The sequence below is a fragment of the Cynoglossus semilaevis genome, chromosome 14 (genome assembly GCF_000523025.1).
Source record: "Cynoglossus semilaevis isolate Cse_v1.0 chromosome 14, Cse_v1.0, whole genome shotgun sequence".
Taxonomy (NCBI): Eukaryota; Metazoa; Chordata; class Actinopteri; order Pleuronectiformes; family Cynoglossidae; genus Cynoglossus; species Cynoglossus semilaevis.
In genome coordinates, this window is record NC_024320.1 from 4,824,024 (window position 1) to 4,849,974 (window position 25,951).

Sequence of the window (25,951 nt, forward strand, 5' to 3'; positions counted from 1 at the left end):
CCCCGTTTAGTAACAAACCGGCGTACGCCAGTGTCGTGAAGGAGCAAGCCCCCACACGTTCTGAGCGGCCAATCAGCGCTGTCAAAGCAATGTATGTGCTGTGTGGTGGCTGCTGCTACGAGCAAGGCTAGACAAGCAGTATGGCGGAGGAAACCAGTGAATGCGATTTAATAGCTCTGGAGTCCCAGTTACAGAGTTTATTGGACCACTATTCTAGTGAGGAGCTGCGTGGGGACAGTAAAGCCTTCTGTACCGACTTTTGCAAGGTAAGGGGCCCTGTCTTTAGCGGGTGACAGGCTAGTTATCAAAGACAGTCTCGTATGTGAGTTTGTTAGCCGACACCCCCTCCCCCCGTAGCGTTAGCCTTAGCAGTTAGCCTCCCTATTATCCGGAAAGGTTTCGTTGTTTTAAAAAGCCAGAACTTTATTTCACTGCCTTTCTTACGATACAAGCTCAAACTTATGTTACGCTAAAAACGCCCTTCAGTCGGAAAATGACAAACATTTGCACTAAATGTGTTCTATGTGCAATTCAAGAGGCTAACTCTGCTAACAGCCACAGCCAGCTGACCATCTAATGCAACTAGCCCATCTATAAGTTAGCCTGTGTCACTGAGTAGATAACTTTTTTGTTCATCTTGCTAGTAAACTTTTTCAGCTTCCGAACCGACATCGATTTTAGGTTAGAAAATATATTTGATATTCAGTTCATGTTTTATTATGTCTAGTAAGAAATTAATCTGCATACATTTTTATAAACAGCCACACATTTGCGTGATATTAATGCACATTATAGTGTGACCATCACAGAATAGGCCAACATGGATTCCAGAATTATTAGTGTAAGTCTTACATCATAGGATCATCAAACAATGTCAAAGTGTCGCATTAAGGGACAATTTTAGACTTTTAGATTGCATAGATCATGCCTAATTCTTAGTTATACGCACTATCATTCGTGCAGTTAAAGGCTGTTAAAAATGACGATACCCTTAAGGTTTGCGTCGGTGTACGCTACAAAAAGTTCACAGCCTAATATATCACAGAACACTGCTGATGCATGGCATAACAAAAACAAATCTGGAAGCATGTCACTGTTTTATTTTGTTTGTTTGCGCTGATGGAGATTGAATATCACTTATTGGTGCTTTATTGATGTCTCTAGAGTTTTTAACATCAATGACTTCATTATGACTACCACAGCAGCAGTTGTCTATATATTTTCCCAAATTTCCATTGTCCGTGTAAAATATTTATGCTCACTTTATTCTTATATTTAGAATATATTTTAAAATTGAATGCCTCAGTATCACTATACATATATATTGCTTCCTCTAGGGTTACACCAACCATCTCCATTTCTCATGTACACAAACCTTTAGCCAAAACATATAATTATCTTTGCCATCTCTTCATACAGTTGGTGGAGGATTTCACTTCTCATTGGCAAGTGCCACTGCCTCAGCTCAGGATCCTCCAGAGAGCTCTCTGCTATTTTGCCCAAGCTTCCACCTCCTTTCCATCCAACTGTGATCATGTGCTGGACACACTTAGTAGTCTGGCTTTGTGAGTACACAATTTTCTCATCTGGTATTCTCATCCGGTTAATTTTATCATCATCAAACTAGTCAAGAGGGTACTAAAAAACCTATGTACCAACTACTGTTTGTTTTATCACACAGTTAACACTTTATTAGTACAACATACCGGCTATTAAAATAATCAAAATGTGTTACTGCTCATCTTCAACAACAGTCAATAATCACTATAGGACCTGATGTCGCTCTTGAGATTGTTGTTTGAGTGATACAGTTTTGGCTTGTTTATTAACATGTACCTTCGCTTTTCTGTCTTCAGTGGTTTACTGGTTCAATGTTTGGTTAGTAAAAATGTAGTTCTGTGAACATTTGCCCCCCAAAATTAATCATACATTTTATGATTAATAGTTGTCACTTCTTTTTAAGTATCACATGACCTCTATTAATAATAAAATACACAACTTGGAATTATTCACTTCTGTTTGGGGCAAGCTTATAAGGTTGGCAGGGCTGTTAAAAACATCTGCATGCCTATTGACATAACTATTAAGCTAAAAAATCCTTTGTTGCAGTGCCTGCTATTACACCTGTGTTACCATACAAGAAATGTAGATATTGGTTTGAATTTTTTTCGGGTTTTTTTCTTGTCACAGCAGGGACTTTTTAGTCACAGTATATGGAGCAGGAACTATTTCCGGGCAGTAAAGAATAGCCCTATTTCTGGTACTGTTAGAAGCTTCTGCTATCAGTCCAAATAAGTCAAAAAAGAGTATTAGCCTGTAGGATGATTGTTCCTTTATTTATTTGTTGGCTTGCTCTGGGATTGCTTTTGGGAATTTTCTGGACAGCCATGTTAACATCTACTGAAAGAAAGAAAGTTGAAAGCTGTCTTTTGTTTTTTTTTTTGTTTTTTTTAAACTGACCTTTTTTTGTCATCATGAACACTGAGTTTTCTTGTTCCTAGTTTTGTTACTGAGGGCTTTCTAAACACAGCCAAAAGGCAGGTAGTCATTTTGAACAGGGAACATTTCATTTTCAGTAAATGTACATTCAATACCAAAATAACTTCATCAAAATGAAAGTGAAAGATGCTGGTTTATTGATAATTGGATTCTGGAGTGCGGACCCATTAACAGTATGACTTGACATGTGCTGTGCTTTTGTCACAGAAGTGCTTTTGAGTTGCTGCTTTTCTTCGACCAGAAAGACTTCTGTGAGGAGTCATTGCAAAGTATCACTGCTACATTCCAGGTAAGAAAGAAGAATCAGTGATGGAGGAACCCAACACATTTACATGTTAACTAACATTTTCTATCTCGCCACTTTATTAGGAAAGTTGTCTGGGCCTTGCAAAGCATCAGAATGTTCACTTACTGCAGGTGGGGCATCTGCTCAAAAGCGGTGGGCCATGGGCCAACTCCATCTTACAAGCAATTCTCAGCGAGTCCAATTTACCTCAGAATGAAGGTACGTAACATTGTCAAAGGACAATTAAAAATCTGAATGGATGACTTGAAATCTCTTTGTTCATAAAATGTGTCCCAATAAACAAATGTACATGCTTACTGTTGTGTCAAACTGCTTTACCTTCCAAGTTTAGGTTATGGTTCAAATAGTAAACTTCCACATGCTATATCTATATCTATATCATCTATCAAATAGATACTTGCACTGTGACTGACAAATAATGTGTTAACGAAAATATTCCTCACTTTTCCTTTAGTGGATGAGTACATCAGCTCGGAGCTGGCAGTGTTCTTTGAGCTTCGTGTGCGCTACCTTTTGTCCTGTAAAAAAGAGGCTGAGGCAATGTCCTTGGCTAAATGTTGTGCCCACCATCCCATAGCAGGGCAGCATCCAATCTTCCTCCAGGTCTACCTCACGTGGCTTTACAAAAGTTCACAGCATGAACGACTGCACACAGAGGTATGTTTAGTGCGCAACATGAAGTTACGGTGATCCGTCTTTACATTTTCTGACTTGTTTGAATAAATGAAAACAAATGTAGACTCTGGGATGAATATAAACTATTGAAAATGAAAACAACATAACATAACGTCCCTTAGTAAAGTTTTTGTTTTGTTGAAAATCAATTCACGTTTTTCTCAAAGAGACTTGTAATTTACTGAGCACATTTACAAATGGATAAATAGGAACACATACTCACTATAGTACATGACATTACTTGTGGTACTTAAATGTCATTAATTAAAATGGCAATGTCTGCTTTTCAATGTGTTAATTACAGGCGTGTATTTGTAATATTTTCCCCTAAAATGTGAATTTGTTTATAAAATGTACAAATGTTAAAAAAATGTCCACACAAATCCACACATGGTGGTAAAATACCTACTTCCATCCTTTTTTCAGGTGGGTGATGTGAATGGAAAAGATGCAGTCCACATCCTCTGTAGTCTAGAGCTGGAGGAGGACAACAACTTACTGCTTGGTCTTGGCAGAGCTTTTCTTGCACAACAGCTCCGTAGGGGAGACATGTACTACTTGACGTAAGCATCCTTACACTACAACTGTTGTGAGGCTTACTTATGCAGAATACGGACTGAATATTTTATATATTTTTTTGGCAGTGATCTTGTCTCCATTTGGAGCAATCTTCACAGTCGGTTGAAAACATCCAAGCAAGCTCTACTTGAAGAGAGTCGACATCTGATGAGTTTTACCACCAACATCAACTCAATCTTTCCGTTCATCAGAGCCATTTTGCAAGAAGTGTGTTTTCTGCTTTTCTTTATTAAAACTATAAATATTAAAAAAATATACAATTTATTGACACTATGTCCTGTATTTCTCTAAATTATTAGCTGGGTGAAGATGGTAAACAGTTCTGCGTGGAGCTTTGTGCTAACGCCCTGGGGTCCCACCTTCCCTGTGATGTCATCACTAAGTCCCTCATCTACAAAACCATTGCTGGCCTGCTTCCAAATGACCTGGAGATTTGCCGGTTGTGTGCCCTTCTTGTTTTTTTCTTGGAACGCACTGTAGAAGCCTACAAGTTGGTGTACATTTTGTACATGCATCCAGATCAAGAGTACCAGGTGGAATGCAGTCCAATTGGAAATAATGTTCGCTGTGAAACATTGAGGGTAAGACCTAACTTTCTCAAAAATCACAATCTTGTTTTATTGATGTCCTGAACTTGGTGTACTGAATTTCAGAATTTTGCTTTTCTCCAGATCTTAAAGAAAGACCTCTACTTTGACCCAGAGTTTTGGAACCTCATTGCCTTGCGAACTAGCTGTCTGGAGTTGCTGAGTGAGAAGGTGGTGAGTGCTGCCCTTGAAGAAGTCATGGAGGACAAATGGATCTCAAACTACTGCACCAAAGAGTCTTCTTGTCAAAAAGCAAAGACAGGTCACTGTAAGGCAGCAACCAAGAAGAGACAGCTCAAAGAGGACAGCTGTCTTAAAGAAAACACTGACTCTGTATCCAAAAGACTAAGGATGGGCTCATACAGAAAAAGGGTAAATGTTGATAACACTGTAAAAAGGAATAGAACTCCAGGGTCACAGTCCTTAAAGGAAGTATCATCTGAACCTCTAAGACGTTCATTTTGGCAGCTAGAGAGAATTCAGGATAGTGTCAGCCTAAGGTATGGAGAACTCAGGCGTGTAACAAGACTTTTTGCAAAGAACCCACCAAAAAGAAGAATTAGAACACCTAGGTGGCTTTTGGAAGACTCGGGATCTGTCGTAGAGAAGAGGTCTCGTAAATTAACAAAGCAGTGGTTGAAACTTCAGAAAAATCATCAATCTTCTGTTGAACAGAGCCCTCAATCAGTTCAGGAAAAGAACACAGGAAACCATAAAGCGACAACAAGCTTTAAGGACATACAACACAATGACCAAAGTGGACTTTCTGTAGATGCGCTTGAACAACATCCTATGCCTCAAGTAATTCTTGAGCTCTCTTTACCAGACAATGAATTGTATGGAACATTTAATGAAGACTGTTGTAACAGGGAGAAAGGAATACCCCAAGTTCTTCTCTACAAACCTACAGTAAAGCTTCCCGCAACGTCATCACCTTTGAAAAATGCACACGGCAAAGAGGTTATTCTTAGAGCCCGGGATGAATCAATGTTGGTACAACAGTTGCACTGTTACGCTCGCAGACAGAAAGGAAAAGGTAACGGCTCAATTGTCCACAGCTCAGTTTCAACCATCACACGCTCTTCTGCGCAGGCAAGTCCTCCTAAAAATTCAAGACATAGGCATGAAAAGTCCAGGATGAAAAGAAGAACTTCTTTACGAAGGACAACAGTCGGAAGACAACTCTTTGAAAAATCTGTTGTGGAACCAGTGGGGTTCAAGAAGGTCCTCCACCGTTCTCGTAAAAGAAAGTTGCCTTCAGCAAAAGAGGTTCATGAAAAGTCTGCTGTTGAAGAGAAAGCCAGCCACAATCTCCCAGTCTTGGATACAATCCAGGATCAAAGTGTAGCTTCAGGACGAGACCTCTGTGAGGTGCCTGCTCTGGAGATGAAAGTCACTATTGCATCTGAAACTGCTGCATCCAAAATGGCACAATCCTCACATTTAGAAAAGGTCTGTAAAGTTCAGTGTGAAGAGGGCCTTTCAGAAGCTCCTACTACAGCAAAGCTGGGTAGTGATAAAATCTCTTTGAATTCCCAAGCAGCCTCCCAGTCTCAAGATGTTTTTAAAAATGAGGAACAAAAGCACAAGTCACTTTCTTCACAGGCTGATCCAGACAAAATCTCTACTGCAAACAGCTATGCTGCTTCTATGGGTAAAAAGGTCACTCAGAGTAAAATATCAGAAACTGATGATATTTATTTGTCATCAGACCGAAACAATATAAACAACATCTCTTCTCTGACATTAGTAACAGAAGTGGTAACTAAAATTGAACCTGAAGCACTTGGTCGAGATCTAGAAAATGAGAAAGTGCTAACACATGAGAAAGTTGTAGACGTGCAACTAAATCAAGTAAAAGGGCAAACATGTTCTGAGGATAGTGGTGAGGAAACTGAACCTGAAACTGAAGAATCTAAGTTGGAATACTGCTGTACCTTCTGTCACAAGGACTTTAAAGGACGTCATGTTGTCGCACATGCAATGTTCCATTACAGAAAAGACGAGTGTATGTTCTGTGGGGTGATATTCAGAGATGATCTTTTGGCCATGATGCATCTGTCTGATCATATAGAGAAGCTCAAGAAGATCAAAGCCCAGGAAAATTGTGTGTTAGAGAAAATAAACACCTGCCCATCTAACACCTCCTCCAAAGATGTCAACTCAGATAAGCCGTTGGCACGACGAAGTCGTGGAAGGCCGAGGAAATCTACTGTATATCCTCAACAGTCCTTTCAGGACTCAACCCCCTCTGAATCCAGATGCTTAAGATCAAATATAAATGTGGTTCCTGTTCAGAAACAGAACACGTCAAGGCAACATACTGTTCACAAGGCAAATGGTCATCTACGCAAAAAGGAAGTGCACAGGCATCTGAGTGAATTGAGAGAGACTGATGGAAAGAGAAATGACCGTAAACATCATCAGCCAAATTCCACTGCATCTTTGGAAGAGATCAACTCTCCTCAGAATCTGAAGGCAGCTTCAAAACAAAATGAAAAAGATGTTGAGGGGAAACGAGCCAAACCTCAGGAGACGCTTTACTGCCCGGTGAACGGTTGCACTTGGTCTACAGACCTGATGAAAAATCGTGTGGCACTCTTGTACCATGCTCTGGAGGATCACCATGGAGAGGCCAAACCTTTAGAGCTGGCGTTTCGTGTTGGTAACAGTAGGTGTGCTATTTGCATGAGGGTCTTGTGGAGCTTTGAACACTTTCTACACCATGTTGAAAGTCACAGAACAGTTCCACGGTACCCTTGCCTTCACAAGGGCTGCACAGCCAGATTCAAAACAGGAATGGAGATGAGACGCCACGCAAGAAGGCACAGCCCTCTGCAGGCAGTATGCTGCCACCCTGCTTGTTCCAAACTATTTATCTGTCTGTGGGCGCTGAACCTCCACGAAAGAGAGCACTACGCCTCAAAACACGCCAGAGTGAAAAAGAGCACACCTGAGCAAAAAGATGATAAACAAAGTAAAGCAACAAACGGGAAGAAACAAGAGGATCACAAGATGCGAGACACTGCTGCTCCTACGGCTGCTGACAATTTGAGTTTGAAGGTTAAGCGTAAACTAAGAAGTCGTGCCATCAACACCTCATCCCGAATAAAAGCTAAGGCTCTGTCCAGCATCAGAAAATGTGTGGTGAAACGAGAAATGGACAACAGAAAGGAATCCTATGATTCTGATTTTTTACGGCGTGCTTATTCTAATCAGAGACGGGCATTGAGAAACAAAAATCCAAGGAAAGTCATCTCCTCATCATTGCGGAAACATAAACGAAGATCCAAGATGAGGACAGATCTGGTTAAGGTTAGTTCAGCATTACATCGGGGAAGAAGGCGAACTCCAAAGGCAAAACATCAACAGGTGGTACAGGATGCCAACACTTCAACCTGTCAGAAACCTAGTACTAGTGAAGTCCCAGATATCTGCCAAAATGATCTTAAACTTTTGACCCAGGCAACAAAGACAGTCCAGCAAGACAACAATGCTATGGAGAGACCAGGTGATGAATTACCAAGTAAAAACACAGCAAACAAGCAGATTGAGGAGAATCAAAAGAAGGATTTGCTCAAAAATCTTGCAGCTCTTGTGGCATCCAAAAGTTTAAACCGACCAATCAAAATGTCCACGGCAGAGAAGACTTTGAGGTTAAACACCTTAAACCCTGAGAAAGTAAAGCGGAGCCCAAGTCCTCACGAAAACGCTGGTGAAGTGGAGATGAGCACAAGTCCTGATGCTATTTCACACACGAAGGCTACAGACAGCATATTCGACTCAGATAGAGTTGGGGAATTACCTGAGACTGCTTTGGAAAGGCCACCCGAGGATACACCTGCTCTCCCACAGGTTGAAGTGTTAGCAGTGGCCGAAGGACCTGCTAACATGAAAGTAGAAAGGGAAGAGAACACTTCACAAAATCTATCAAGCCAGTCTCTGTCTGTTGTTTCTGTAAATTGTTTCTACAAGATGCCGCCTTGTGTGTCAGACAAGAAATTAAAAAGGTTATCCAAAAATAAAAAATTCAAGAAATCAAAACCCAAGAAAAAAGAAAGATCACAAGAGAAGAACAGTAATCCTTTAGTCTCCAGCCGAGGGAAAAGGAAGCAAAATGCTATTGACAAGAAGAGGGTAAGGAAAAACCACTGCCAACGACCAGACAAAAGGGTTCAGTCAGAACGTGTAGAACAGAAACGAGAGGGAGTCACAGAAGAAGTATCATCATCAGTAGTGGTTCCAAACAACCTTAGTGAAAATGAAAAGGGAAAGCATGTGGTTGTTCACAAAGAGGCTGTCAGCTCTGATTGCTCCATAGCTGCCGATCCCAACATCTTAGCTGACGGTAAGGATTCTTCACCAGCTGATGAAGCAAAACCTAAGGAAGAAACAACAGATCCTGAATCAACAAAGTCTAAAGAGCTAAAGGTATCTAATCCAACCAAGACAAAGAAGAAACATATGAGAACTTCCTCAGAGGGTGTTAAGAAGAATGTAAGGAAGAAAAAACGTGACCACCACCAGTCAGATTCTGAGCAACATCCAAGATCGGAATCTAACGTCAAGGTGGAGACTGCGCAGAAAACTTTAGGTGGACAACACAGAGGCTCCAGGGAGAGGAAGTCCAAAGCTGAATCCCTGAAATCTTCCGTGTGCATCGAAGCTCTTGCTGTTTACAGCAAGATGCCACACCTGCGGCCTCCCCCCACCGTTTACCTGCATGAGAGTTTCATTTCCATGCCCAAGCGGAGAAAGGAGGGGCCCCTCCTTCAATCGCCTCCCAGTGAGTCTCTGCCCCCTCCTGGAGAGACCAGTGTCCCTACAGCGCAGCAGAGGCAGCGGTGCAAAAACTGTTTTGCTTCTTTTAACAGCACAGAGGATCTGCAGCATCACCTGCAGCTGCAGAAGTGCACCAACCTCTTTGGGTTTGACTCTGATGATGAGGGTGAGTTCAGTCTTTTTTTTTTTTAGATCTTTCTTTAGTTCCTACAACACACTTCAGATAATATCTATCACAGTGTTTGCAGCAGAAGTTGCAGTTTTTTAAATCTGTCCTTCCTTCATTGTAAATTAATTAATAAAAACACTGGCCTGAATGGAACCTGCCAAATGCCACCAAACTTTTAAAACATCTATCCATTATGTACTTCTTATTCCTTGCCCTCAACCAATAAACATTTGGTGCTGCATTGCCCCCGTGTGGTGAAAAAATGAATAACTGACGTCACCACAGCGTAAGAGTGGTCAGTTAGTGTTGATGTAGCACTTTGTAGTAAAATAGAACTGACTGTTGTATATTGTGTATATTGTATATTAGTGCTGACTCTGGAAACAGCTCTTTTCTCATTCAAGACAAAGTTGTTGAAAATTACTTTTTTTTTTTTTTTTTAGGCAACAGCTAAGAAGGTCTTGTTTTCTTGCGTTCCTGTGGATCTTTATGGAGCTCCTGGATGCACCATACCTCAAAGTCCTCTGAATTATGACCTAATAGATTCTTTTATGAGACAGCAGGATGTTGATAGGAAGAAAATGGCAGCAAGTGTCCAATTACAAAGCCAGTAAGTGGACATGGACAGAAAAGCCAATTTTATAAATACATTTAAAAAAAGAACTGAACTGAGTCATAGTTAGACTGAAGAACTGAATGAAGTGCCTGCTCTGAAACCGATGTGCTGTTTTCAGCAGCTTGGACCTGGTGTGTGGAGATTTAAGCATCGCAGCTGTGACAAGAACAGCAAAGAAAACAGAAGCTTAATGACAAGAAAGCTGCTAGTGCTGTCGCTAAGACACATTCTCCACACCAGTAAGCCATAAATCACATTTTGCTTTTTGCACTCTCCATATTAATTAAAATGATATGCTTAACATCATTTTCTCTGATTATTCTTTAAAGTTAAATGAAAAATGAAAAAATGAAAATGAAAAATTATTGATTAAAGAGCTAAAATTATAACTTGTGATTCACTGTTTGAACCTTGTTTTGAATGTTTTATGTATAAATTCTGAAATGCTAACGTTATTTCTTCCATCATTAGCGACCACTAGGGGTCAATGTGCACCAATCTGTAGCCTCAGCGCATTTAGCTTTTTTTGGTCTTTATTTGCTACAGACGTGTACAGGCAGCTTTCCTGCTGCAGTTATTGCTGTAAAAGATTCAGAAATGCTTCAATTGACATTTGTTAAATAGTTACAGTTTTATTTAGCAATAACATCTGCAATGTTCCCACTCAGACCTTTGCATCTTTCAAAATTCCTGTCTTGTTTTTAAGCATCACTGGAGGAGCCTATCTTTTATCTAATGTGATTAATTCTCACTTAAAAAAATTTTTTTTTTAACTTCAGTGTTATCATTATCTTTCATAGACCATGAGACATTGTGAATTCTCTTTGAAGGTAAATGTTCAGAGAAGAAGGGGGAAGTGACAGTGAAACTATGAGCATCAGCAGCAGGTTATATTTATTTATGTTTTATTTTCTATCTTTTGTAAATACTTGAAGAGTTTCACTGAGTTATTCTATGAATTGATGGGAGGGAGGGTCTGTTGTTGTTGCCTCTGGGTTTATATTTTGTTCCTGAAGATGAAAATAAAACCTATTTCCAAACTTATTTCTCTTTTGCCTTGTCTTGACAGACAACTGCTGAATGCAGTATTGCATTAAATGATTTTAGTTACTGAAATGTTAGTTACTGGATGAGGCATGTGTCCTCTGAAACAGTCAGATTTAACACTTAATAAGACTTTCTGACACTGTTTATTAAAAAGGGTCGTAGACTAGTGTTGGTCCAAGTCATACATTTTGTATTTTAATTCTGATTTTGTCTTTATACTAAAGCTGAAAGGATCTGTAGTAACAAAGTAGTAGTATCCCAAGTAATAGTGTTCAGTCTACTGAGGTTATATATACTGTATATATATATATATAATATGTTTAGGTCAAGGTTTGTACATTTTGTTTTGTATTGTAGAATCCAGACAATATTTTTCTTCATATTACTCACCTGTACAGGGACACTTTCGATATGACCTTTACATTTCTGGGAATACAGTTAAATCTTGGCACAATCTGCCTTTCACTCCCATGTTTGGCACATTTTTCAAATTTCCATTACTCAGTGCAGTGTCATCCTGGTCTTTTGTAATATTTACCAGTTTAACTATTAACATAACATTAAGTTATTTTTGCTCTCTAGAAAGTTTCTTAAATCTTTAGCAACTGTTGGCTCACTGTTCTCACTTTTATTTACATTTGAATTGTGAAAAAAAAGTCACACTAAATGTCAATAAAATACGGAGCCCCTAAAGAAAAAGAAAGGAAAAAAAAAAAAGAAACGTATGTCCAGAAAGTATATCTAAGACATTTTGTCACACATACATACAGGGTAATACTTTTTTTTTTTTTAAACAATCATGCACTTTACGTACGGTTGGAAAATCTAAGATACTGGCATGTCATGTGTGACATGTACTGTATATATGGTGAGCATTTAATTAATGTAGGGTACCTAATTTTTTTCCCCATGTCCCTTTAGGGGCTCCGTACTTTAGGGGCTCCGTAATAAAATAAAAGAAGGAACAAAATATATTATGACAAAACTTTGATCTACAGAATGACTTTAAATATTTAATCGAAGCAACAAAATCACCACTGTGGCATAGACAGTACACACAGGTCAACACTGCTGTTCTACATCTTCATATTATTGTTTTCTGTGTATTGACCTCAGTCAGAAGGTCAACAAATTATCTGGTAAAACGAAATCTTACAGTACAGAACAAGATTAATCATTTAAAACAATGTAATGTTATGGTACAAACACAGTAATATAACTTTGATTTCCAAAGAAATGTTGGCTGATTGTAACTTAAATACAGTATTTTTTCACCGCTACACATTTTTATAATAAAAATAATCAATGACTTAAATATGAAGTGATTTAAATATGTACAAAAATATATTATACAATGTTCATGAAAATTTAAATAAGTTGAAGAAAAAAAAGTAAACGCTCTAGTGTGTAACTTTGAAATACTAGTGAAAGTACATAACTAATTTGCTTCACAGAAAAAAATCCAGGGACAGAAAGAAAGATGTAGAAGAAGACCCAAGCTAGTGCTAGTAAAGAGGTTTCCCCTTAAACAGAATAGAGATCATTGACAAAATAAAAATTAACTTATAAAGATTAGTAATTCATGCCTTCTAATGCCTTTAACTAGTGTGAAATACAGTCGTACAGTGTAGGGCTTACGTACGTATTGGTTTAGAGAGGACAGAAAATCACTAACTACTCTGAGCCTTATCTTACAGTACCAGTTTCCATGGTGGAGGAAGCACACAAATACTGTAACATTGTTGTTTAGTTAATCTCCAGATGTTGACTAATAGGTCTAACTTGAAGTTAGCTTTTAAAGTTTAGTTTTAGGCCTATGATAAGTGAAAATGTAAGCAGTAGCATAGTAAAACTCTAAACTCTGTTGTTGTATGTTAGCTTATCCGTGTAAACACTCAATATGTTGGCATTCTCAGGATTTATTTAATTTTATTTCCTTGTCACTGGATTTGCTTGTTACCAAAGGACGTTTGTTAGTAATTTTAGAAAACTCAAGTTTGTCTAGCTTGCTACTGTGAATGCTAGCTTTGCTAGCATGGTGTTAGCATTTCAACTCAGGAAAGCGTTTTAAGATGTCACTTATGGCACAGGAAAACAGAAAGAACAATCCAAAGAACACTGTTCATAGGGTTAGGTAAAATGTTGTTTAATTTAAAATTCTAAACTTATTTTGAGAGAAAGTTAGAATACATTTTAAAAGTAAAGAAAAGAAAGATCTGATATCGAGTCTTAACATTCAAACCTGCTACTATTCATTAAAATACTTTCTTTTCTCCTTCTGAGTACAAATATTGGTTCGGAAGTAAAGTGAACTCCTTTTCATTGTGACACAGCACACAACCAAATGTGACCTCTGCTTTTAACCCATCACCAAAGTGAACACCTCAGTGGTAACTTGACAGCTCCGGACCCAAGTTTGCTTCCTTAGCCACTAAGTCACCACTGCCCCTCTGTAGTGCACCACCACCACAAGGTAAACTACAAACATTAGTGTTCTGTGCCCCATGTCTGGGTTCAATCCAATCCAAGTGGAAAACATGACAATACAAGATAAAACTGATGCAGAACACTTGGGGAAAAAGTCTCACACTGTAGCTTCACTATACACCGTGTTTTGATTGAGACAGGTTTAAATTATCAATAGACTACTCCAATCATATATCCACCTTTAAAAAACAAACATCTGAAGTTAATGCAAACAAAACTGATTGATTGAAGAACCATACAATATATATATATATATATATNCCGGGCCATTTCTACTTTTTTTTTTGCACAAATTGTGTCGTCCCACATTCCAAACAACGTCATGACTCATTGTTGCTGAAATGACTGTAGTTATTCCTTCAGATTTTCTAGTTTCTCACACTTTGCAGCAGTTTGACATTCCTTGATTTGGCTACAACTTGCTGTGGGAACACAGACTCCTCAATAGTCCATCATGTTCTGGCTATGTAGAGATATACAGCAGTTTCGCGTCCAAAAAGTTAGTCTGCTGTAATGCAAAAACTAGGAATGTGGAGTTCATTCTTTCAGTCCTTCCTCGTTTGCAGGATAGAAAGTACCCGTTTTTGGGTCAGGGCCCAGCAAACCACAGCAGAATCTTCAGTCTGTTTAATTCCACTCGGGCCTCATGTAGTTGGGGATGCACTGGCACACCTGGTGGCTGTAGTAAAACCCCGTCGGACACGTTCTCCTTGGCTTCCTGCAGGGCAACCTGTAACAGCTAGATCAGAGAAGGAATAGAAAAAGAAAAAAAAGAGGAAAATTAAGGTCAAGGGGCGAAGAACAAGGAAGAACAGAGCAGAAATAAAAAGACGACACAGGGGAGATGATGTATTCAGAACTCCATATCCCTTCTGGATGAAACCCAGACCAAGTTTTGTTTGTGCTCACATCAAACGATTTGGTGTGTGTGTATGAGAGCTGGAATAAGGCCTCATTCTGGGAACGCAGTTCTCCAATATCCCAGCAGGTGAATAGCCTCCTGTTCACCTCCTTCTGTGACCAGATGTGGAGTCTGACCCAAACTAGACTAAACAATGAACTGAATAAGGGAAGAGTATAACAATGTCCCACACTGTTGCTCCAAGATGCAGACACATGCTAAGCTAAGCTCACAAAAGGCTCAACATTAGCTAATTAAGGCTTAAATACAGCTCTGTCCTTCAGACATGAACCATTTGCTCCCCAAAAATACCTACAAATAAGCAAAACTAAAACAATTTAAACAACAGTTTAGCTAATGGGCTAATAAAATAATATTCCAGACTAATGTGTTGCTTGGCAAACCTTTGCTAAATATGTTTGAAGTAGCTAGAGAACGCCAAGGGATTAAAAAAAAGTATGAAAAATTGAAAATTGGTGAAATTTGAAAACATCATTAAGTCAGTTTAAACGCTAACTTTTGTGTTTTTATAGTGTGATGGAACATTGGTTACATTGGATTGGTATATTTATGTTTTTATTTACTTATTACACAGCTGGCTAAACTGACTAATATCTGTATAAAATTATAAACTATAATATCTGTATCTTCTCTAGATAGCTGTCAACTTTTAAGAAAAAAGCTAAATTTTCAACTAGTCCTACTGTATGAAAACAGCTGACCATAATGGATTCTGCTTCTTGTTCAATGTTGTCTGTTGTCTGAGATGTCTGTGTTGACCTACCTGCAGGTGTTGGCGTTGAACCTCTTGCCCTGCCTTAGACAGGACTGTGGACTCTCTCTGCACTGACACTGACATGTATCAGGATTCAGTGGCTGATTTCCAGGACAGTTGGCAGCACAGACGCAGCCACATAACTCATTGTCCCAGCGTTGACCGGTTGGACACCACTTCCCTTCACTCTGGCCCTCACACTGACATTCACCTGAGAAAAAATAACAAGGTCAAGGACTATATTTGTAAACTTTCTAAGTAAATCTATCTATCTATCTATCTATCTATCTATCTATCTATCTATCTATCTATCTATCTATCTATCTATCTATCTATCTATCTATCTATCTATCCATCCATCCATCCATCCATCCATCCATTCATCTATCCATGATAAATGTAATAATGTTATGTAAAATTATGGTCAGGTGTGTAATTAATTGATGTCACCAACAGGTGCTGAAACTATTTTCAGAGGCAGTTTGACATTGGAGGAGTATGTGAGTATGTGAGTAATAGCCTGCTTACAGGTATTGTGGTCCAGTTTCCATCCAGGATCACAGCTGTCCTTAGTGAGTCCATTCCGACACACACATTCACACGTGGACTCCTGAAGAACCCTGTTTGGCCCACAGAGGGCCAGGAGACCCGAATCTACAACATATGGAAAACCAAAACAAAACAAGTCATTTTTCTGTTGTTTTTTTTTTAATGCAAAAACCAAAGAAACCGTTTGTATACATAAACAGATATCAATGTAAACCACTGTTTTTCAAACCTGAAAGCTGGCGCATCTTGATTGACAGCTGCAAATGACGTGATGGGTGATGTCTATGGGATTGTTAGAATCTCAAAATGGGAGCAAACCGAAAGTGTTGGGAGCCACCCATGCTAGCTGTGGTTTACATTGATATTTGTTTTAAAAGTACACATAAATACATCATTTTAGTTTCATGCTATGCACAGTTCTGTATGGTGTTTGTTTTATTTTAGGCAGACAGCCAAATTTCTGGACAAAGAGTTTCACTTGAAAAAAACTTCACTGAAATTTTATATCAAAATGATTTATTAATCAAAACTATTAATCAAACAGACCTGTAAAAACACCTCCTAACTTTCTAAGTGAGGTAATCGGCAGTTTCTACACTGATTCTCGGACATTTTCTTCCAAATTTGGGAAGAAACTCCCTAAAAACCTCTGTGCCATGAAAATCTAAAAATAAAGTGTTACGATAATGGAATGACAGCAGTTTGAAACTTTGCCATAGCTTTGTTGGATTTCAACATAAGATAAGCCAAGATGATGTTTAATGACTGTTGTTCTGAATCAAAGTAAGACTACTTAAAGTGTTTAAACGTATTGTTCTCAGAGGCTGTGAAATCACAGAAAACCGCTTGTCTTTTAACCCGTGCTTCAATGTTTACCACCACCAGACCTAAAGATCTATGTGAATCTTCAAACAGCAGCTTTCACTGAGACATGCCAGATTTTCTACGAGCCTGTAATTATTCACTGCTGATTTTCTCTTTCTTTCAAAATGATTTAATGTTGGCGGTTTTCATAGCTTTAGGGGGAAAAGTAGGTAAGTACTGATTAGAGTATCTGAATATATGTTTGATGACATGTAACAAAAGCAGAACATGTTCTACTCAGTTTTGACTTATCGCATATAAAAATCATAAAAATTGTAATTCATTAAAACTTTGGGACAATGAAAACAATTTTACCCAGTTTGTTTTTGCCTCTTGATCAAATACTTAACCATTTCAAGTCCAAATTCTTAGTCAAGGCTTAGCATTTAAAATCTAAATCTAGTTTCGTGGGTTATGAGTCGTTGCTCGTCAAACCTAGCTGTCCTGTATATAATAATAATAATAATAATAATATAATATAATTTATATTTTTAATAAATAAATGATATATAAAATATTTGCCCAGAGCCAAAACAGAAAACTAAGAAAATGATTGGTCTCTCAGTGCATTTTGTGGGTGTTGAATTGGCCTGTCAAGCCAACGTCAATGTTTGTGTGATTGCTGGCGGTTGGGGAGACAATGAAACCTTAATTTATCCCAAGGCAACAAAATTTACCTTATTTATTGATTTCAGTTGATAATTTTGAATATATTGTTATATGTTAAACATCACCAACTATGTATATGTGTGCTACACATAAGGATAATTTGGCAAAAAATGGAAAACACAGTTGCATCAGGTCAAAAAGTTTCTAGACGAATGATTACAACATCACCTGTCTCTCTCTCAGAGTAGTTTATAGCCATCATGGGGACGCACATACAGTTCACCGAATCCCACAATGACCCTGAGGTGCAGGGCACTTCTGGTGGAGAGCACCTACATAAACAAACACATTATAAACACAAACAAACACTGATGCACCAAGGTTGGTCCAGCCACACAAGTGTCACTCACAGCCGACTGGTTGCAGCTCGTCTGATGATGGAATGGAGCGGTCGCTTGGACATACATTCGCAGGAAGTGTGGTTGACAAAGGTTACCATGACCACTGTGCGGTCCATTTTGGGAGGAGATAGTTCCATCAGCTGACAGAGAGACACAGGAAGACATTAGAGAAAATATTAAAATATGATATTAACCATGGGGATGTTGAAATGAACTGTTTATTGATTTGTAAATATGAATCAGATTCCAAATTTTAACATGTTTCAACGCATAGAATGACTCACACTGTATATCCAATAATTCAGTTGTCCATCCACTTATAGTTGCTCTAATATACAGTTTTTAATAGGGGTGTAAGAAAACCAATATGCCGATATATTGCAATATTTTGTTCATGATACTGTATCAATATTCTACAGCACACTGTATTAATATTTAGGTGTTTTTTCTTTATAATTATAAGCGACATTGTTACTAAATATTATTTAATGTGGTTACAATGCCTCACCACAAGAAGTTGCACTAGCTTTCAGACTTATTTTCGTGATTATGCCCTCACTCTGAACCAAGAACCTGATGAGAGAATTACCATTAGTGAGTCAGCTGAACTGCGTCATTTTGTGGCACGGTCTAGTTAGTTTTTTACTTGTTAAGAACGGGTGTTCTATATTTTGTTGGATGACACGAGCCGTTTCACCGTGTAAGCCCTCTGAGACCAAACTCTGGTAAGCATGGCGGCTACATGCTAAGCGGCTAGGTCTCATTATTATTGTTTGTCGCAGCTCATTTCTTAAAGCTCTTACAGGAATGTTCCCTTTGAGCCCACAGTGGTACTTTCGGTGTCATTGTGAACAGTGTAAACTAACAGAGGTAAGATCGCTAATTAGCAAGAAGCTAACGCCAATCGCGAGTGGCGCCGCCGCTACTGTCTTTAAAGGACAGAAGTAGAGACAGCATATGATGCATACTTATGTTGATAGTAAAAATATATGAATGTCGAACTGGACTCTTACTTGCCTTACCTAGAAGAAGCAACACTATTTAATTTCTTAATTCTATTTTTGATGAAAAAGCTTTATTTTGTATCTGTTTAATTTGTATCTGCTGTATAAAATTCTTAGTATGACAGTACTCAACAATCAATGAGGAACTTCCCTTAATCTATCTATCTATCTATCTATCTATCTATCTATCTATCTATCTATCTATCTATCTATATGTTGTCTTACTGAAGAATGTAGGGGTCCAACACTAACAGTTGTTATGCAAATATTCATGGCGTTGGATCATTTTAGTTTGCTGTCATTTCTTCTTTGGCAATTTCGAATGTTGATGTCCCTGTTTCAATTGTATTAATGTCATGTTTAGCATGTAAAAGCATTTTGTTTATTATGCTGATAATTTTCCTACATTTCAATTGCTAAAAAAGCTCAACATATAGTCGTGTCTATAGTATCACAATATATCACAATATGTATTGTAAAGTTGCCCCTGTGTTGTGATATGTATCTTATTGCTAGATTCTTGCCAATACATACCCCTAGTCTATATACACTTTATTTGCTCACATTGCAGGAGCTTAAAACACATCTCAATGCCCAGTATTCTAGGTTTCAACAGGTCAGATGCCCAGCTTGCATCAGACCTGCCTCGTTGTGCAGAGGTTAAAGCCCAGTAAGTAAGTCTAAGGCTGACAAATTTCACAAGGGGACGAAGCTAATACCCAAATGAAGCACTCCAGTGACAGGAATTCGGAACAGTCCAAATGCACAGCTGGTGCAGGTATAGAAATAAGATAAACTAAATGGGGTTGGGAAACTAAACAAAAAAAAAACAAAACAATAAAGCCAGGCAGCCAGAACAGACATAGGAGAAGGACAGACAGGGCTACCCCAAGCAAATGTCAAAGATGGGAGTGAAACAAGGCAAAGAGACAAAGAGAAAACTGAGTGAAAGACATATATATACTCAGGGCACCAGGTGTGACATGTGACAACAATACAACGAGACGCTGCTGTGATATTACGATATTGATTAAACAGGGAGACACAGACAGACATGACAAGCTGGCTGACACTTTGACAACTGTCAAATGGATGTAAGAGACTGAGGACATAAATTGTACAAAGTTAAATTCCAAGTTATACTTAACTATACTACACTAAAACTATGGATGACTCAATCTTCGGTCCGATACTGATTAGGATTGAACATTGAAAAAAACAACTACAGCATGACATGTTGTAAACAGGTATAAAGAATGTGTGTTATGAACTGCCACCAAAACGTTTACTGTTTAGTCACTATGTGGAGCAATGCATATACAGTGGAACCTGCAGACACAAGCACCTCGACATACGAGTATTTCGAAATACGAGGAAGCCACTGAGCAAATTTTTGCTTCGAGATACGAGTACATTTACAGACGCTGATGCTAGGTGGCCGAGCACTCGGAGCAGCCCACACGGTTGCGTTTGAGGATAATGCAAGTGTGGTCATGAGCTATAGCTGAGGGTTAGGAAACTCTGACATGCCTAACATGGTAGGAACATTTGAGAGTTAGACAAAGTAAAGAGAAAGTACTGCACTTACTGTTTTGTTTACAAGCGAGTGGCTAGTGTTTGTGCAATAAAAGGCCTCATTGGTGCAGCATCCACCACAGCGGTGCAGTGCAACACATCGAGGGAGGTAGAACTGACTGGTGGAATCTGGGTATTCTTTAGCCACCTCGATGCACACTTCTCTGGGCTGGCAGGAGGTCTTCTGGATCTCCTCGAGGATGACTGGAAACATACCAGATTGTGAAACAGACTTTGTTCTGAAGAAAAACAGCTATCTTTGATGACTATTCCCATAATTAGTTCCAGCTGAGCTGCTTTACTCAATGTAGTCCCTTTTTGTTTGTTTTGCATTGTTTTGTCTCCCCTGCAACTAGTAGACCATGAGAACATTGTGCGTTATGGTTTACCTCCTAAAGTCCCATCCACTTTATAGAGAGCCTCTTGTCTCGGTCGACCCCACAGGTCATCATCACCAGTGTGGGCCAAAGGGCTCGCTGAGGTGCTGGAAACATAAGAGGAGGTCGGGGAAGAGGACTGCCATGACTTCTTCCTCAGGCAGTGCTGAAGTAAACTGTATTCAGGATACAAAAGCTGTAGGAGCTGATCCACACTTTTTACCGTCTCAAAACTGGGCTGCTCATCTGACATCACTGGAGACTAGGAAGCAGCAAAGACAAGACAAAATCATGTAGCACTATTAATTACAATGATCTTGTTTTTTCACCCTGTATTTGATGAATCTCTAGTAATACTGAAGGAGTTTTGTGGCTACAAAACTCCTTCAGTATTAGGCTACATAGCCTGCTATGTAGCCAACTACATAGCAGGCTTAATAAATGAGTTATTATATGATAACAATAGTTAAAAAAATCAACAGTTAAAAAAAGATTATATACATTATGAAACCATATAGTGGCGCTTTGGCCCAGAGGCAATGTCTCTGTCATTGGTGCGGAACCCCAGGGTTCACCTCCTGGGCAAGTTCGAATCCCGGTTAGGGCGGTTGGTACCTTCCAGTGGACTCACCACCCACAGGAAGGTTTCGGGGGTTGGTACGGTGCAATGTGATTTGGGTGGTGACTGCTGCCCCCGCGACCCAGTAACGGATAAGCGGATGAAAATGGATGGATGGATGGATGGATGAAACCATATACTGTATAAAAGAAAAGGGATAGAGCTTTGTTTCCAGGAAGTGATAGAGCAAATACATCAGCTGTCATGCTGTCGGATGCATGTTCCAGCTATAAAGACATGAGTCTAGATCAGTAGTTCTTAATCAAAGGACCCAGACCTGCCGCCTAGAGGGCTGCAAAAAATTTCAGTTTCAGCTCCTGTGGGCTGACACCAGATATATGTTATCCACGAGAAGCTTAGTTAAAATACAGCTTCTGACTATGTTGCTGTGGTAATGGATCAGTCACTTTTAACAAGCTCCAATACACAGAGAAGAAGACTGTCCTCTTCTCTATGCTAGTGGTAGACGATGTGCTTGAAAAAAGGCAATTTTAGTGCCTATTCCTCAAAGCTCTTTGCAAATATTCCCTTCAATGCCGCAAAGATTGCATCCTGACCAATAGTGAGTGGTCACGAAGTTTGTTTGGGAAAAGGTATTCCAGGTGGGGGCCAGACTTCCTGTTGCTAAGGGCTTTTGTGCAAGGAAGACTGGGGCTGGATGGAATGTGTTTGAAGACACTGGAGGTGTTTGTGAGGAGCAGACCTGAATTGGTGTATGTAAATGTATGTATGTGGATGTAACTGTCTATTTGTGTTGGGGTTGGGGATTCTAAAGGTGTTGGTGGAAGTAGACCAGAAGGCACCAGAGAGATTGAAACCATTGAAATCTAACAGTGTCATAAGAAATTATTGTGTTCTTTTGAAAAATTTATTTCAGGAAAAGTATGTTATTTTTAAACCCACTCAACACCCTGTTAAGTTTTCTTTCATTTAAAGGAAAAATTATTATATTCCACAGAATTCCCAGCGTCAGTTTTGTTGCTTTGAGCTGCATAAACAGTTCATGCCTCAGCTGCCAATGTGTTGTAACATGTTGGCTACTGTTGGTTTATTATGGGTTTGTGTGTCATCGCGCCTACACATACACTTATTGTTGCAAACTACATGGGGGCTTCACAATGTTGAAGAATCACTCACAGAATGGCACAATTCTCATGATGGTTCCCATCATCCTGGTTCCTGTGAACCCTTTGTGAAAAAAGTGATACACATTTTCATGAATGCTTATGATGGCTTCTCAGAATTGGGAGAGACTATCGTAGGGCACTGTACTTAAGAAGTAACCTTGACTTTGAGAAGCATAACATGTTTTCTTTTGCCACACACTTCCAAAAAGCTTCAAGCTCCACTTAAAGCAAAAGTGATGAAATAAAAACTTTCTGATCACATCTGATGCACTCTGGTGCAGCGTAACACCGGGGCAACAAGAGGACTTTTTTTCCGTGTCTATGGAAGAATTTCTAATTAGTTGTGGTTATCAGTCCTGCTGTGTGACGACCTTTCTAATGATTCTCCAGCCTTTTTGATGGATGACTCCTGTTCCTCTACACACACATAAAAGCAGAAGACAATGTCAAGGGTGTAGTGGACTAGCTCAGTGGTTCTCAAACCGTGGTATGTGTATCACCAGTGGTACACAAGCGCTCTCTTGTGGTACGCATGGAAAATTCATATTTTCACATTTACATTTTCAATTGAATCAATCTGAAACATACCATGCACAATTAATACAACATTTAAACATAAACATCTGTCTAAACCTCTCTCCTGTGGTGGAAGCTAACAGTGAAGGCCTCTGCTGCTGTATTCTAATGTTGGTCATCATGGTGCTACTCACAGAGATCAGGGTTTTCTCAGGTGGTACAGAGTAGAAACAGTTGGAGAACCACTGGACTAGCTAATAGTCTCTAGGGGCCACTGAGTATGAACTAGGTTTTTCTTACTATGTGTTTTTTTAAATACTTTTTGGTCTGTGGAGGAAAAAGCTGTGAGGCAGTGCTGTGATGACCTGAACAGAAACCAGGCCTTGGTGTTATCAACCTTGACATTAATCTTCTCATTCTCTCCTCCTCCCCTGTCCATCCACCAGCCATCTTGTTTACCTTTACATCTCGTTTTGGCCTCCCTTTCATTTCTAGTCCTACAGTTTATATTCTGTTTACTTTATTTTAATGGTTATCTTTAGAAAACCCAAGTGACCGGTCTGCTGATACTAGGTCGAGAAACTAGGCCTATTAACTTGCACGCTCGCCCTTTATTTCCCATTAGTTGTGAATGGAACCAATAGTGCATGTTGACCTGCATGTCTTTTGATTGGTAACGACAGGGACACTATTGCCTCAGCAACAACAGCCTGTTGCATGCTGGAGGAGAAAAGAAGGTATTGGATTGATATGGGTATCGTTAGATACTCAAAGTTGCAGTGTTGCTACCAGACATGAAAAAGTTGTATCGAACCATCCCTAGTTGTAACTGATGCTATGGATCACAGATGATGCTCAATTTCAATGGCATTACTGTTCCTGATGCAGTGGAGTAATGCAGTGCTCCACTGATTCTAGCCTGTAATCTGCTTGTCTTCTTCAGCACTTTTGTTGTTTTCAACATTCAGGTGTATATTGATGTAAGGATTGCTTGATTAAATTTTCATTTACTTGACATTAAGTACTTCCAGGTACAATATAGAACCATTCATTTGAACACCATTTGTATGAACACCTGCATATATAGGTATGTTAAATGTATACAGTGTTGCTCATCAAAAACTTTCCACAGTTTTTAAACTGCGTTGATGTTTGTTTTGTAGCATCGGTGTAGGTCAGGGGAAAAAAAGTTTATTTTCACATGAACTTAATTCTGTTCTGTAATAGAATATTTGACCCAATTTGGTGCTCATTGAGTGAATAATTGCCTTGTTTGTCCTGAAGAATATCTCTACAGCTGCTTCTGCACATTTGTATGGAAAAGATACATTGCAAAGATGTACCACTTCTGGTATTGGGTTATTGGTGTGAAGCCAACATTAAAATCTGATAGTACTTCTAATAGTTCTCAGTTTAAAATATGTGACGAGAACTGTAATTATTTCTTTCACCTGAATGTTAATTCAGAGTTGCTAATTAATGCAACGCGATATAAAATGCTTGAGGCATGACATAGCAACAAATTTGATCTGTTAATAAAACAAAATGAGTAGAAATAACAAAGGATGTTAATAGAATGTTTTATTAAGAAACAAAAATCTGATTTTAAAAAGAGTTTACTTTTTTTCAAAAACCTAAAGGTTCTTTAAAATGTCAATTTGTTGTCTGAAATGTATATTTTAAGAACAAAAATTGAATATTTGAACTTGGTATTTACATGGTAGTACTTTATTACAAGTTACTATTTGACCACTTTAGGCCTTTGCACCAATGTGAACCCAGACAGTCCCCATGTGAACCAGAAGCCTTGGCTTTGGTTCACACCATGTTTGCATCAACCGATGGAGAAGGCAAAGCTCTCACCTGGGTTCCCATGTCTCCAGGGGAGTAATAGTCTGCGTAGTCCTGTCCTGAACACAAGGTGGCAATATTAAGTATCCATAGGAGCAATGCTGATCTCCACATAGTGAGGAGACGGAGAAGTGAGGTGAGGGGTTATAAGGGGCAGTTGAGGAAGGTGGTCTTAAGGATAGGGGGTTATAAGTGAGGGGAGTGAAAGGTGAAGAGAGTGAGGATGAGGAGGAGAAGGAAGATCTCACAGACTGCTCAGGTTTAACTTCTCTCCTGTCTTCGTTCTATCCTGGGACGAAATAGCTCTTACTCCGCAGGTTGTTTGACTTTGGGAATTCTGGTGAATAAATCATGATTTCAGAAATTGTCTTGTCCCGGGGTTTCAAACAACAGCCCCCTTTTGAGTGGAAGTTCCTCCTTCCTCAAAGGACGTGTCTCCTCTTCTGTTGCCCCTTCATCCTGGCCATAAGTGGGATGTTCTAAAAATTGTAGAATCGATCTTTGTTTTCGTTAGTTTTCTTCTTTGTTCCGCTTAAAGTTGGTCTTTTTCCTTCAGTGTTAGCCTTTTTGTTTGTCTTTCCTGGTCTCATTTATCTGTCCTATCCCCTCCAGCCTTGGTTGTGCTCCTCAGCCTTCACACTAGTACACCTCCTTTCTTTCCTTTATCTATATTCTCCCTTCACACAGCAGCTGTGTTCTTCCCTCCCTCTCTCTTTCCCCTTTCCCTCTTTATCCCCCTATCTCTCTCTCTCCTCTCTCTCCCGCACTCACTCCCTCTCTCCGTCTGTCTGTATGGCTCTCTTTCCTTTTTTTTATCTGTCTCCTGTTTATTCCTCAGAAGACCTTCAGGGCAGACGACATGTCTGTCTGTCTATCTGTCTGTCTGTCTGTCTGTCTCTCTCTCTCTCTCTCGCTGTCTCTGCGTCTCTCTTTTTTACATAATGTCTTTGGTTTTAATTGAAAGGAAGCAGGTTTATAGAAAAAAAGACAGTTTTTGAATTCTTGTCCAAACATAGGGAACATTATCCTGCTCAT

At 39.2% G+C, this 25,951-nt stretch overlaps 2 protein-coding genes and 1 long non-coding RNA gene across 8 annotated transcripts in view; 2 read left to right on the plus strand and 1 right to left on the minus strand.

Moving 5' to 3' along the window:
• Positions 1-15,578, plus strand: LOC103389254 (uncharacterized). 6 transcript variants are annotated; one of them, XR_003051702.1, is made up of 12 exons: positions 1-266; positions 1,420-1,565; positions 2,707-2,788; positions 2,869-3,004; positions 3,261-3,463; positions 3,908-4,044; positions 4,126-4,267; positions 4,360-4,641; positions 4,732-9,595; positions 10,042-10,208; positions 10,333-10,453; positions 15,440-15,578. XR_003051702.1 is itself a non-coding variant. In XM_008324592.3 (10 exons), the coding sequence occupies exons 1-10, from the start codon at positions 141-143 to the stop codon at positions 10,050-10,052; spliced, it is 6,129 nt and encodes a 2,042-aa protein (XP_008322814.1). In that variant the 5' UTR covers positions 1-140; the 3' UTR covers positions 10,053-11,258. The 6 variants fall into 6 exon arrangements, 1 of the variants encoding a protein (XP_008322814.1); XR_003051703.1 differs by having other exon boundaries at positions 10,336-10,453; XR_001761105.2 differs by having other exon boundaries at positions 10,042-10,453.
• LOC103389258 (vascular endothelial growth factor C-like) lies at positions 14,016-25,656 on the minus strand. The gene is made up of 8 exons (XM_008324594.3): positions 24,929-25,656; positions 20,816-21,065; positions 20,440-20,630; positions 17,857-17,987; positions 17,675-17,778; positions 15,953-16,078; positions 15,434-15,635; positions 14,016-14,487 (listed from the first exon to the last, which is right to left on the minus strand). Exons 1-8 carry the CDS (start codon positions 25,028-25,030, stop codon positions 14,376-14,378), a joined length of 1,218 nt encoding a protein of 405 aa, XP_008322816.1. The 5' UTR covers positions 25,031-25,656; the 3' UTR covers positions 14,016-14,375.
• LOC103389257 (uncharacterized) overlaps positions 17,981-25,951 on the plus strand; it is a 15,267-nt gene continuing 7,296 nt past the window's right edge. Inside the window, exon 1 of the long non-coding RNA XR_522583.3 lies at positions 17,981-18,572. This is a non-coding gene — a long non-coding RNA (uncharacterized LOC103389257). The remainder of the gene's footprint in view (positions 18,573-25,951) is intronic.